At 42.4% G+C, this 13,242-nt stretch overlaps 1 protein-coding gene across 7 annotated transcripts in view; it reads right to left on the bottom strand.

The window, feature by feature from the left end:
- Positions 1-13,242, bottom strand: part of DYNC1I1 (dynein cytoplasmic 1 intermediate chain 1) — a 190,909-nt gene that overhangs the window by 36,988 nt on the left and 140,679 nt on the right. For all 7 annotated transcript variants that reach the window (XM_066991747.1, XM_066991745.1, XM_066991744.1 and 4 more), the window contains 3 exons: positions 11,798-11,911; positions 8,875-9,008; positions 5,424-5,568 (listed from right to left, as the gene is read on the bottom strand). In XM_066991747.1, coding sequence (XP_066847848.1) covers positions 5,424-5,568; positions 8,875-9,008; positions 11,798-11,911 — 393 coding nt within the window. The remainder of the gene's footprint in view (positions 1-5,423; positions 5,569-8,874; positions 9,009-11,797; positions 11,912-13,242) is intronic.

Below are 13,242 nucleotides of genomic sequence, written 5' to 3'. Positions count from 1 at the left end.
AAGAAGACTGAATGTGGCCCAACAAATTAGGAAAGCTTAGAAAATAACGTAAAGAATGAACAGGTTCAAGACTGTTTTTTACTGAATCCAGATCAAATCTATTTAAGCATATGCAAGATAAGGTACGTGAATAATGCCTGAAATAATGCCCCAAAATATTTCTGTGTTGGATCAAGCAAAAATTATGAATTAAGGATCTCATCACATACGAGTGCTATTCAACCACACGCTTCTACCCTCCCCCAGCTCCCCTGTGCAGTTCCACCTAGCAGCACCCACTTCAAGGCCTCAGACAGATCCTTTATGAAACCTCTGCATTTCACCAGTCCAGAGACCAGTCTGATCCTGTCAGAAACTGGAGAAGCAGGGCTGGCCCCAAGTGGACAAAACTGGTTTTCATCAAGAAGTGTCAGCACATTAAAATCAAAGCTCTACTCCAAGAAGATCCTACTTTCATCAAATCCATAGTTGCTCATAGACCCAAGATACAGCTCTGAGCAAAATGGCAAGATCATCACAGCATTTCCTCCCCTTAGGGAAGACACATGTTCAAGTCTTACTCAGGCAGTCCTTTGCAGCATGGCTGGCTCGGTGCCCAAACCACGGGCTTACAGGATGCTCTCGTGGAGCTCTTCATAAATAATTGCACATTCACTGGAAGAGGAACGTCTTCTGTAAGACAGGGGAATACTCTGTACTATTAACCACTAATGGTAGTTTCTCTAATCAATGATCAGCTCTAATTACCCACCATGGTCTTCACTACATTAAGTCATTAATCCCACCACTTCCAATAAGAGGTAAGAACAATTTGCATGAGGAAGAACTCACCAAGTTGTTGCAATAGTTCACTAAGTCTAGTGTCCTTTTATTGTGAGTTGTATTTGAGTATATCTCTACGTGGATCTTTAACTTCAGGCAATGCTATCTGTAACACAAGAGGCTCTCACTCACCCACTTAACGTGTTTGAAATTATACAAGAAAATATCTGAGCCAGTAACCAGGTATTTTGATACATGGCATTTGTACTGTAAAAAATAGTAACTTATTAATCTTCAAAAAGTGACGACCTGACCCTGTAAACTTTAAAAATTGCCTATTTGTGAGTGAATTGTTCCCTTGGTGACTAATCCACACAATCACGTAATGCTCTGATTCATTTTGTGATACCATTTTTCATCACAGTAAGTCCTATCAAGTTGTTCCTATCAGTTCCTATCAGCCAGGCTTTTTGGGGAAGGGTTTGGGGAACACAGCTAAAGTTCCTACTAGTCTTTGACAACAGCACCGCATTCACTTCTTTTTGTTCTAGCGGAAGGCTTGACCTCCAAGGAGATAGTGTTTAACCTCTAGACTCAAATGGAGTTTGAAGTCTTATGCTGGTAGGAAGGTATGAAAGTGCAAGGTAAAATCCTTGAATCCTCCAAGAATCAGGAGGACTGGTTCATACCAAGATAACGAGCGAACAGATAAGATATTGAAGGTACAGAAATATACATAAGGCACATAGACTGGAAATGTGATTTTTTTTCTGTTTAAGAAGTGGTTTCTCAAATATTACAATGGACTGCAGAGCCCGAAAGAGAACAGCACAAGAAAGAGAAGACAAAGGAGGGGGACCAGGAAGAAGGAGCTACCACTAATGCACATGCTAGCAAGGCAAAACTGAGCAGGGACACAAAAGTAGGTAGTCTATTGCTGAAGGCACACGTCCTCTGGCTCAGTTAGTCCGTGCTGATGGTTAGGCAGTGGTCCAACTACCAGTCTGCTCATCTCCATCCCTCCCTCCGAGTATGACACTCACCACCATTACTTAGCATCAGGCGAGAAGGAGACGAGCATAGATGGGGAGACAGCAATGCTGTTACTGTTATTCCAATCCCTCTTCTAGTCAGCTGCCCACCTGAGTATGACTTAGATATTAGATGCATTAGGAGGAACACTCAGTCATTAGCACCGAGCCTCAATGGAAGGATAAGAGACAAACGAGATATGTGAAGGATGAAAAAACCTAACAAAATCCACCTCTTTACCCAGACCTTTATTAACTCCCTCAGCAGCAAACAAGCCATTTTCTAGGCATTAGCTGAAACTAGCTTGTTTTGCTATGCTTTAACAATTCCAGGCTAGTTTCTGTCCCTTGACACAATATCTAAAAATTCCCACTCCACACAGCAATTGCTGTAATAATAACAATACTTACATTTCATTATTTAACCTCATGCTATTCGTTCATGAGGATTAGTGCTTAATTAATTAGCAACACTTAGCATTTCCACTTAGCACTTTACCTCTTCAAAGCGTCGTACAAACGATACCTAATTAGGGGCAGAGCTCCACAGACACTTCACATCAGGACTTTCCTTTGACAGCTCTGCATCCCAGACTCGCTGATGTAGTATAGCCCAAATTCAAGCTGAAAGCCCTATTGACTTCAGCAGGAACCAGGTAATGCCCTGGCTATCAAGTGACTATCTTTGCAAATTACTTTTCTTTTCCTGCTGCTTCTGGTTGCTTACTGTTTACTCAAGGATCTAATTATTGGCTAATATGCCGGGTGATAACAGGAACCTTTTATTAGTGTTATCTGCAAAACCTTCATTCTTCCGTTAGTGAAAACCTTATTCTCAGTCAGCTCGTTGAACTGCTGTTGGGATGGAAAATGTGTTAACTGCAAAAACAGATTATAAAACGTCAATCCAGAGTTTTTAAGGGAGACAGGGCTTTCAATCCATCAGTCAAATGCCTGCTTTGAAAGTGCCTTTCTTGTAAGCACCCCAGGGTGCTACACCACATCAATAGACAATATAAACACAGAGCTTTTATGGTTCACTTTACAATTGGACATTGACTCTGAACCTGTGAAACAGAAAGGAATTGAATTTCATGACCAAAGAGGATAATGTGCACAGGATTAAGTAGACAACACTGGTAGAAGCCGGAAAGGAGCGCGGCTTTGGATGTTGATAGAGAGATTAAATTTACAAATAAGAAACCAAAGGAATAAAAAAATTTGAGTAAAGTCTTGTAAACCAGGAGTAGTACTCAAAGCTTCATATTAATCCACTATTTTTTTTCAGATAATCAAATGTGCCGATGGATTTATTCAAAGTCCACTGATCAACTGGCCCCTGACTGTGGAAATGGAACAGAGAGCCCTAACTATGTACTGACTCCAGCCAAGAGATAGTATGGAAAGACATTTCTGCAGGAATCAAATTGGAAGAAAAAGAAAATATTCATCACATTTCAAGAACTTGTCTAGTGCCTCAGCGTATGTCTTCACAGGGCAGTGGCTAGCAGTGCCGCAGCCTGGAGCTGCTGTTGCTCAAACCTGCTCCAGAAGAAAGCAACAGATCCAATACAGCAATAATACTGCTTCCAGCTCAGTGGTGCTGTGGTGTGTCACATGCCCGTTCCTGCTCGCATCAGCAAGGTCACGCAGCATTCTCAGGAGGTCTTTCTTGCCAGATGAGCCACAGCCTGATAGGTATTAGAAATTTAAATGGTTCGGTTCTTTGAAAACTGACTGTACTGAACAGCATCTGACCCAACCATTTTGGGACTGAACTCTTCCACAAGGATAACTCTGTACTGCTAACTGCAGTGTCTTTGTGTCCAAAATATGCCGTGTTAGTGTTACCACTAACTTCTGACATCCCAGGAGTTCAGAATAAAAAAAACACATGCCTTCTTACTCCTTAATATAATTTCATTTAAGCGACAGATGGATGAGATCCCTATTGACATATTCAGCCTCAAGCTGCACCTTTGATATTCATCATAGGCTTTTCTGGGCATGTACATTTGGAGTGCAGGTATTTCAGTACCAGCCTCTCATCTTCCACACAGTCCTCCCAGATTTTTTTTCCCCTTACTTAGCTTCAGCTTCAACCATCTGATGTTCCCTTGCCCCCAGTTACCACTGCCCAGCACTCCCTTGTCTCGGACACCAAAGAGCCTCACCAGCCCTAGCCAGCTCTCTGTCACTGGGTTATCCTGCAGCCCTTTCCAGTGTTTACCACCCAGGACCCACCCCAGCCTGCCCACGACAATCCCCCAGGATCACTTCTGCACTGGTTAAGGCTGGGTCCACTGATGTATACAGTACAACTTCGGTAAATCATGCACCTTCCTCCTTACAAACTTGCTAAAATATAACACTCAAACAAAACTGTCAGCTATGGTCATTGCTCATCAGGCAAAGATACCTGGTAATTAGCATACGCATTGGATCAGGCCATTAACAAATGCATTATGAACCTACTACAGAGGCTAATTCAAGTTATTATCTAGGTAACTGTGCTTCTGTTTTCAACACAAGGCTGTCACATGGCCCTCTCTGATCACTTTTGTATTTACATTTGCTGAGCATCTGTCCCAGCATCGCCAGGCCCTGATGTCTTTGGGGAACACACGCTGAGATATTTCCTGACTGGGGTCAACTTCCAAAGCTGGAAATCTGTTGGGTGCAGCTCAAGATGTGAACCAAACACAGACATGAAAACACGATGAAGACAAAAGCCTGGCATTTGAAAGGCAATTGTCTACTCTGGAGTATGACAAAAATAACTATTAAAAATGGAAAAAATACAGCAAACACTGCTGAGCAACTAATAGCACGTACTCAGGAAAAAAATATGAATAAATATGATGACTTAGATATTTAGAATTTTACTTCTTGTATTTCACTTAGCACAATGAAATAGCTTGGTCTGTTTAATCTGTCCTGCAGTTTTTAGTCCCTCTGTCATTAGTCTATATTCATACACTTCTGTGGGGTGTGGGTATTCAAAGCTTCATTTCCATTGTTCACAGTGCTCTCCCTGTAAGAGGTTATGTGGACGCATCCACAGAGCAGTCAGTAGCAGATTGACGGAGCTCATGAATGTAACTTCCAGTGTGTATTTCCTCCCGGCTTCCAGCCATCAGTGTCTAATGTCATTGGGACGATTTATACTTTCTGGCTATCACAGCCTCCTACAGCAATGAATTTCATGATGGATATTGATTGCATTAAGTCGTACATGTGCCTCCCCTGTTGCTTCATCAGAAGAAAATGCTCCTGCTGCTGCACTGTCACGGTGCACAGTATTAGTCTTGCAATTTAGCCTGCACAAGGTGTGCTGGATGGATTGTTTGATGACTGCCACTACAAGACATCCTAATCTCCTTCCCTAGTGAAATTGCTCGGTACTAGGGTTAATACTGAAGTGCAAGCCAGCTAAAACTACCTTTATGGGGTAGGCTCCAGGCAAACATGGTTGACATAGTTACACTGGGAATGCATTTGACTTACAGTCATATCGCTACGCCTTTTCTAAGCACAGCCTTTCAGTGAATGCATTTCAGTTGAAACATTTCTGACAATGGCATTTTCACAAGTACTATTACCCCTCACATCCCAGTTTTGTTTTCTTACCTTTGTGGTCCACAACTTCACCGTCCAGTCAAATGATGATGTGACAAAGAGATGGGAAAAGTCAATTGGACCCACTGCCATGTGACAGTTGATTCCCGTGACAGGTCCTTGGTGGCCTTCAAAAATTTCACCAATGCCAGCTTTGCTGCAGGAGGAAGAGACATTTTCATTCAGAGTGAGTTAACATCTTTTTTTTTTTTTAACATCATTTTGTTTTGTTCCTTTTAAAGCTCCATTTAATCTATAGAGCTCTCTCCTTTCAGTAAGGCCTTTGCCTGCAGAGGCTTACTGCTGTGGGCACAATTAACACTCAGGATCCAGCACAGGGAGATATTTTCCCTTCACTTCTCAAGACTTGCATTACTGACTTTTATGTACACTGCCTGCTACTATAGCATGAAATATCATTTATGTATAATTATAAAATAATTAGAAATTATAATTACACTACAGCTTATACATCTGAATATACCATTATTACAAGGAATAACCATTAAAATAAAAATGCAAATATGTTAATGACTTATAATTTGCAATTATTTTTCTCTTAAATATCTAAAATAACTTTGCACAGCAGTCAGTCAAGTCACTAGGAAGCAAATCCTTTTTCACAAAATATGAAGGAACTATTCGCATGATAAGGTATCACAGTCATTAATTTGAGCATGGGAAGATGTGCATTTCACCAGCATGAGGCTAGGATAGTTATTAGGAAGAAAAAGTACAACTATGTAAAAGAGAACATGCGCAATTTTGTTCTTCCTGTAAGCAAATGATGCCAAATTGGTTGTCACTTCTATCTCACACTGTACACAGAAAGGGGAGTGATGAAACTACCTTTTTAGTTACATGATTATACAAAAATTGCAAAGGGAAGAAAAGGCTTTAAAAATAGCCACAGCTCTTACGAGGCTGCCAGCCCGAATAGAGAGGCCCCCGAGCTGAAGAGCTGCCCTGAGGGAGGCCGGTCCCTCACCCCACTCAGCAGCACTGCCTGCGCGGTGTCCCCGGCCGCTCCTCTTGACCAGGGGAGCGTGGCCTCCCTTGGGCCCCCCCGGAGCCCACGCAGTACGTGCTGCTAGCCTGTGTCCCTGAGGTGCTCGGTACAAAACCTGTCTGGTTTCATCCCCCTCGGCCTGGCACGCACTTGGTGCGATGAGAACTTCTCGAGCGCCGAGCGCGCCTCACGTATCTGCTGGGCTTTGACACCCCTTTTTCCAGAATACCACGGCTCACTGCTGTGCTGTGCTGAGGAACACACGGGCCTCTGGAAACAAAACGGGGATGACAGCAAAAAGCTTTAGGGAAGACAGGCGGGAACGGACTAAGAGCGTGTTCTTTGATGGTCAGCAGAAGGTTTGCTAAAAAGGTGGAATAACAAGAGGATCTGACACCTTCCTGCTCTTGTGAGGAACAAACCAGGCACCACTGAAAGATCAGAAGTGAGAAATGCCCTGGGGCATGCTTCATTTATCCCAGCAACCCAAGACTAATTCAAACCATCAGCCACCACACAGCCTACCAGTGTAATGCCTAAATAGACACGATATTGCAACACTGTCAGTAGGATAAAGAAAAAAAAAAGTTAATATAAAAAATATTTTGAAGAAAATATATGTAAGACTGTGATCATACAATTTTAGGAACTTGTAATAGAAGCCTTACAGTCTTAAACCACTGTTGAAACCACTGTCAATGCCTATCTGGTCAACCAAAACAGGGACTATGATAAAACACGAATTCAAATAATATTGCGAACTACAGAAGTGAGGGTTCAGCTTTAAATCTATCAGTGAAAAAGTCTGTTCTTTACAGAAGCCACTCAAGTGTCCCAGAGGATGAAACTGCTACCAGAAGCTAAGAGAGCACACAAGCATCCTGCAGATCGTTGCAGCGAACAGAAGGAATTGATCTCTGCAGTGGCCTGTGGTGAGAGTCTCTTGCTCTTAACTGCAGCCTTAAAAAGTTTACAGGGTGCAAAATAAGGAACTTGTTTAAATTATGAACATGGATTTGCACCTTAGAAGCAGAGAGAAGATCAGGGCTGAACAGCACAGCGCTCAGATCCTTGTCATTAGGAGATGTATCTATACTTGGAAAAACAGTATTTCAGCTATCGTTCCAAATGCTAATAGAAAATATTTGAGAGACTAAGATTTTCCCAGGTCATTTTTTCAAGTCTTGTATTAATGGCCAGCCTGGGCAAGTCAGACATGTTATCTGCAGAAATTTAGGGCAGAAGAGCAAAAATACTGTAAGGCTGAACCCTCCTGAACATCACTGAGGTAAAATTTGTGTCTGAGTTAAAAGGATGCCCTGGGAAACAATGATCCTAACAGCCTCCTCCTTGGTGTAGTCAGACAAGAAAAAAAAAATAATCATGCATACAAATTCAAGGGCCTGAGAAAGAGCAGTTCAGTCATTCAGGGTTGTAGTTAGCCCCCCAGGACAGGTTACAGTCAACCACACACCCGAAGAGTGAGGCATGCCCAGGAAAATTGGAGCAGCACTGCTTGCTCCATCCTCACTGCTGGCCTCAGTGCTGGCCTGGGCAGGCAGACTAGCTCAGCCCTGGTGCGTTTTTCTCTGGCTTGCCTCCACCGGGGAGGATTTTTGGGGACAAGGGCAGATTTTTGACCCTAGCTGTAGCATTAAACAACTACGCTGTGTAAGGGAGCACAGTCCTGGGAGAGGGTCTGCCCAAGCCCATGTGTCTTCGTGGCAGGCTGAGGCTACGTCTGACAAATACAACAGCTCAGACTGCAGCCGTATGATGGGCCACAGCTCTTGTCTTGCCCTCCTGGAGAAGGTGGGCATCGGACATCTCCAAACTGCCTGCTGAGAGCTCGGTCTCTGGTCCGGCTCCACAGGTGGCCATGCACTGGGCCCCAAGTGCCGTGCTCTGCTTCTCACACACAGATATATATGCCCATGGTGGCTTTTCTCTGCTGTCTGCCTGTGGAGACTGAAGATGAAGCTGAGGATGGTAAAAAATAAAGCGGATTACCATCTCTTACAAGTGGTTTAGGCCTGATTACCCTGCAACAAAACTGTCTCTCAAGGCCTGATTCAACTTGCCCAGACTGAGACATCTACACCTGAGCCAGCTGTCTAGACTTCCGTTATAATCGCGGCTGAGAAGGAGGCATTTCTAAGGTGCCAGTCATCTCTTCTTCAAGTGGATGGCTGAGAAAGGTGAGAGAAATCAGACCTTCCCAGCAGTTATTGCTCCCCACTGACTACAAAGGGAGCCTGGGGCAAGCACCCCGTGTAAACAGCCGTAACACCGATGCGCGAAGTTGGGCAGCTCCCATACCTCTCCTGCGAAGCAGAGCAGCACAGGCCCTGTTGATCCAAGAGAAAAAAATCTAAACACTCTCCACACACACTTGGCTACCTCACACCAGCACAGCCAGACAAAGACACAGAAGTACAAAATGCTGAACGTCACCTTCCATGCCGGCAGGCTGTGTAGACTGTTCCCTCTTCACTGCCAACAACGAAGTTATTGACATCTCCGGTTGGGAAGGCCATTCCTGTAACCGCCACCGGTTTGGACTTGTTGTACACCAGCTCCATGCTCTCCTATCAAAACAAGGCTTCATTATTATTCCACGGCTGTCCTTTTCTTTGGCTTTTTTTTTTTTTCCTTTTTCTCTTCTAAATCAGTTCTAAATGTTATGCAGAGCAGCAGGAAGGGAAGAAGAAATTGTCTGACCCAGTCACGCGATTTTGGTTTCTGCACAGGACGTTGCAAGAAGAGGCAATGTCTCAGACGAGGATGCAGTGCTCCTGCCATCCCTGCCGCTGTCTGTCATGTGTTTCAGAGCAGCTGCAATGCACTGGTCTTTGCTACATCATCGTAAATCAGGCAGAGATGACAGGTGAGAATTTAAAATGTAATGGTGCAGAAACTAAAGATAATACCTTAATGGTTATACTTGCTAGCCCCAGGCTCTAATAAAAAATACAATACCCTTGTATTTACAAACATCTTTGAAATCAGTTGTTTTTCAGGAAACACATGTAATGTCATGTGCACCTGAGGCAATTATCAGTGACATTTGTCGCTTTGCAGAACAGCATTAAAAAGTTGGGGTCATGTCACTCCTGCCACTCTAAGCATTGTTTTTCAGGGATTTTCTGAGGTAACCACAAACGTTCTCTCTAGAACCCAGCATCAAGCTACAAACCAGCAAGCATATTTTCTTTTTTTTTCTATTTTCTAGCTATATTTCAAAGTAAATCAGCATGCCCATTTTGCTATTTCAAGTACAACCAGCATGGGTAGTTTGCGGCTGTTGCAAGATGTGTCTGCTTTGAGCAGATTTTGCACAACCCTAAGCTTTTTGGTTGTGCAGCCTAAATGGTGTAACCCAAGAATCCACAAAGGGGCTGGATGATTTACCAATTTTCATTCGCAGCTATTTAAGTGCGTATGTTTTCTGTGTTTAAAATGCCTAACCTGCTACTCTTCTCGCGCTAAAGACTGTAGCATTTTTATCAGAAGGGATTTTTGCTGTAGCTAAAGAAAGTGGGCGTCCCTGTGGGAGGAGAGGGCTGCAAATCCACAGAGAAACTCTCGCTTGATTTATATTTTTATTTCAAATACATTTGCTTCTATTAAAAAGGCAAAATAAGACCTGGAAAATGCGTTTGCAGAGCACCTGTGGGCCGTATATCTCTGCAAAAATCTTCTGGGGTGAGATCATCATTTAGTGTCTTTTTAGATATGCCCAGATACTGTGGTGGACTCTCTCCTCCCTGTGCCTACATGGTGGCTGTACATGAGTTCTCTGGATCTATGTCTTTGGAAAGTTTCATACTGACACAAATCAGCAACACTCTACTCCTCCCAGTTTAAAGCTATGGCTTGTAGCTTGACGTCAAGTCCTGGGCCTTACTTTTCAAGACCACCATGAGCCATGCGCCAGATTTCAGCGTAATGTGGGGTGTGTTCCCAGCCTTGCTGAAAGCCAGTTTTGGAGCTGGGAAATTCCATCTGAGTAATGAAGTTCTGGAACTGAGATGTTCACAAATCGCTCACTCGAAATCTAGTGCTCCAGGAAGTGAACACATATGGGTGGGATTTATCTTTAAAATGTTTAAGTGAGAAATGGGGCAAGGGATTCAGGTGCCTAAACACAGATGTCTGGGCCGTTTTAGATGCCTCCACTTTTATTCCAGAAGTGCAGTGGTTTCTCATAGTTCCAGGACACAACTACCAGACCCATAATGTTGTCTCAGAGGAGCGTGAGCAACAAGATCTAACTTTGAAGTTGGCCTCACTCTGAGGAGGGGATTAGATGGGAAGACTTCCAGAACCAACTTACAGTCTAAGATTTGACAGTTCTGTAACCCAGAATATCTGAAATGGTATTTCACACTGGGATGGGAGGAACTGTCCTCCGTAAGTGCCTAGTCTCTGTTTGCACTAACTGTAAAGGGAACTCAGATGACTAGCTTGGACCTGACATGGACCTTTAAACAGATAAGATTAGGAGAGGGGAGTCCCACATTCTGTGTCAACACTGAAAAGCAAATAACTCAAGAGTAATTGCACATTAATGCATGATTAATGGATGATTAATGGAATCATTAAAAGGAGTTTCTACTCAGCATTTTGAAACAAGATCAGATCCTATGATGTTTAATAAAAACAGTAATAAAATATTTTTTCTAAGAAAAGTAAAAAATGAATGATGGGTTGGAACAGAAAACGTACTACTCCAAAAGATAACACTTTAAAGATGATTTCCATAGAGCCTTTTCAGCATCAGATTCTTTGTTTAGTTTCCATTATTATAATCACTAGTGGTTTGGACAATTTTCTTGGATTTCCTTTCATTTCTGATACAAAGGAGATGGGGGAGGGGAAGCAGACAATAGCAATAAACATTCCAGAGGGGGGAGTTAGCTCTGAAACTTTTGATTTGCATTGTTTTTTCCTTTGGCTACTGAAAACAGGCAACAAACTAAGCTTTCTGACTTTTGTGCCTTGGAAATGAGTGCCTAGGGTATGTTCAGCAGCAGTGCAATCTAGTCCATATTTGTTAAACAATGCTGTAGAGTAAGTACAATTTATACCACAGGCGACTTCTGTAATTACCGTGCTTTAAAACGGATTATTTCATTTTCACTTGAAACTGACCTATGTATTAACGTATTACAATAATTACATGATTTGCGGTAAAGGAAATGGGTTTTGGCTCTTAGCAGAGACTGCTGGAAGCAAGCTGTACTCTTTCAAGTGCATCCATTGGTTTTAGTTTGTATAGGATATGAGGTTTGGCTTTTAGGAGCTATGTTCCATTAAGCAGGTATCCTGCTCTACCGAAGCTGCTTTTCTCCTGTATGGGTGAAAACAGACCCACCTGTGGAGTTGAGAGCATGTCCAGGCTCCAGGAGCACATTTTGCCATCCGTGGAGACGGTAATGAGATTGTGTGCGTTCTGTGTGCCAACCACATTGACACAATACACAGGGTGCTGGAAACACATTAACACTGGAAATCAGAGAGACATTCTCACATCTTCAAAAACACATTTCTACTATTTCATATGTCATTGTAAAGAATGATTAGGTAGTCACATAATGCCTAGAAAATAGAGGACTCAGCTTTTACCAGATACAAATTTAACTTTTTTTTTTTTTTTTTTTAATTTGATTTTTAAGAGGCATGTTATGGAGGTGGAAATGTTTTCAAAGTTTCATTTTCTTCACCATAAAACAACTCAGCTGAGTAATGCTGTGAAAATACTGAATTATGTGGCTGAGATTTCACCCACAGGGACATGTATTATTCTGCTCATGGCTTCTGACACTGAAAATAACTGGCAGAAAAAGGCAAATTGTCCAAATGGAATCAAAATGAAAACTTTATTGAAGAAAGCAGCTGTGTAAAACTTGAACTTTTCCAGAATTTGGCTTGCGTGCTAAATATTTGCAAATGTACTTCAACAGAAAAATGTGAACTAGTCCATCAGCATTCTCCAGTATTGGCCAATGTACCTTTTTTTAGATCTGTCATTACAAATGTAGAGTGGCTAAATTTGGGGTGTTACACCTGGTTCGTCATATTGTTGGTCCACAGAGGCTGAATTCCACTTAGAATGCAATAATGAAAATTGGTCTATTCATTTTCCAAGAAGCCTGGTAACGTTTTGAGCCTAAAGTGTCATCTGATATCTGATGGTGACATATGAGGGATGGTTCAAGTTCAGCCATCTCCACAGTGAATAACCAGTCAGACTGAACAATGGAATTTAATTTCCTTTGACCAGTACAAGTGATAGTGATGAATTAAGAGTAAGACATATACACCAAAGAAAAACTGTGATTCTCTGGCTCTTATGCAGGTGAATAGAAGACTTGTGTCTCCAAGAAAAAAAAAAAAAAAAGAAAAGAAAATAATAATTAAAAAAAAAAAAGCTTTTCACTAATATTTTTCTTATTTAAAGAAAATCGGGACCAAACTTAAAATAGATCCCTACACAGCTTCCAAGGGAACTCCATGTAGGGTTAGAAACCTAGTGTTTGGTCCTATAGAAATGAATGACGGAACTAGCACTTATTTAAGATTCCTTGATGCTGGTCACCTCTGTAGCCAGTAATGAAAGACGAAATCTTCAGAGCACTGGCCAGCTGCCAGGTTCGATACCAGAGCAGGCCCAGTAGATGTTCCTTCCTCTAAGTGCGGAAAGGGCACATCTGAATGCACAGCGCGTGTGCGCACACGCCGCAGATGGACTCGTTGGCCATTGCTCCTGAAATGGTGCCTTTGCTCGGACATCACCTGTACGCCCCAGAGAGTGCTAAA

The sequence above is a fragment of the Anser cygnoides genome, chromosome 2 (genome assembly GCF_040182565.1).
Source record: "Anser cygnoides isolate HZ-2024a breed goose chromosome 2, Taihu_goose_T2T_genome, whole genome shotgun sequence".
NCBI classification, from domain to species: Eukaryota; Metazoa; Chordata; class Aves; order Anseriformes; family Anatidae; genus Anser; species Anser cygnoides.
The sequence above is the reverse complement of the archived record's forward strand: the minus strand, read 5'-3'. Positions and strand labels throughout refer to the sequence as shown.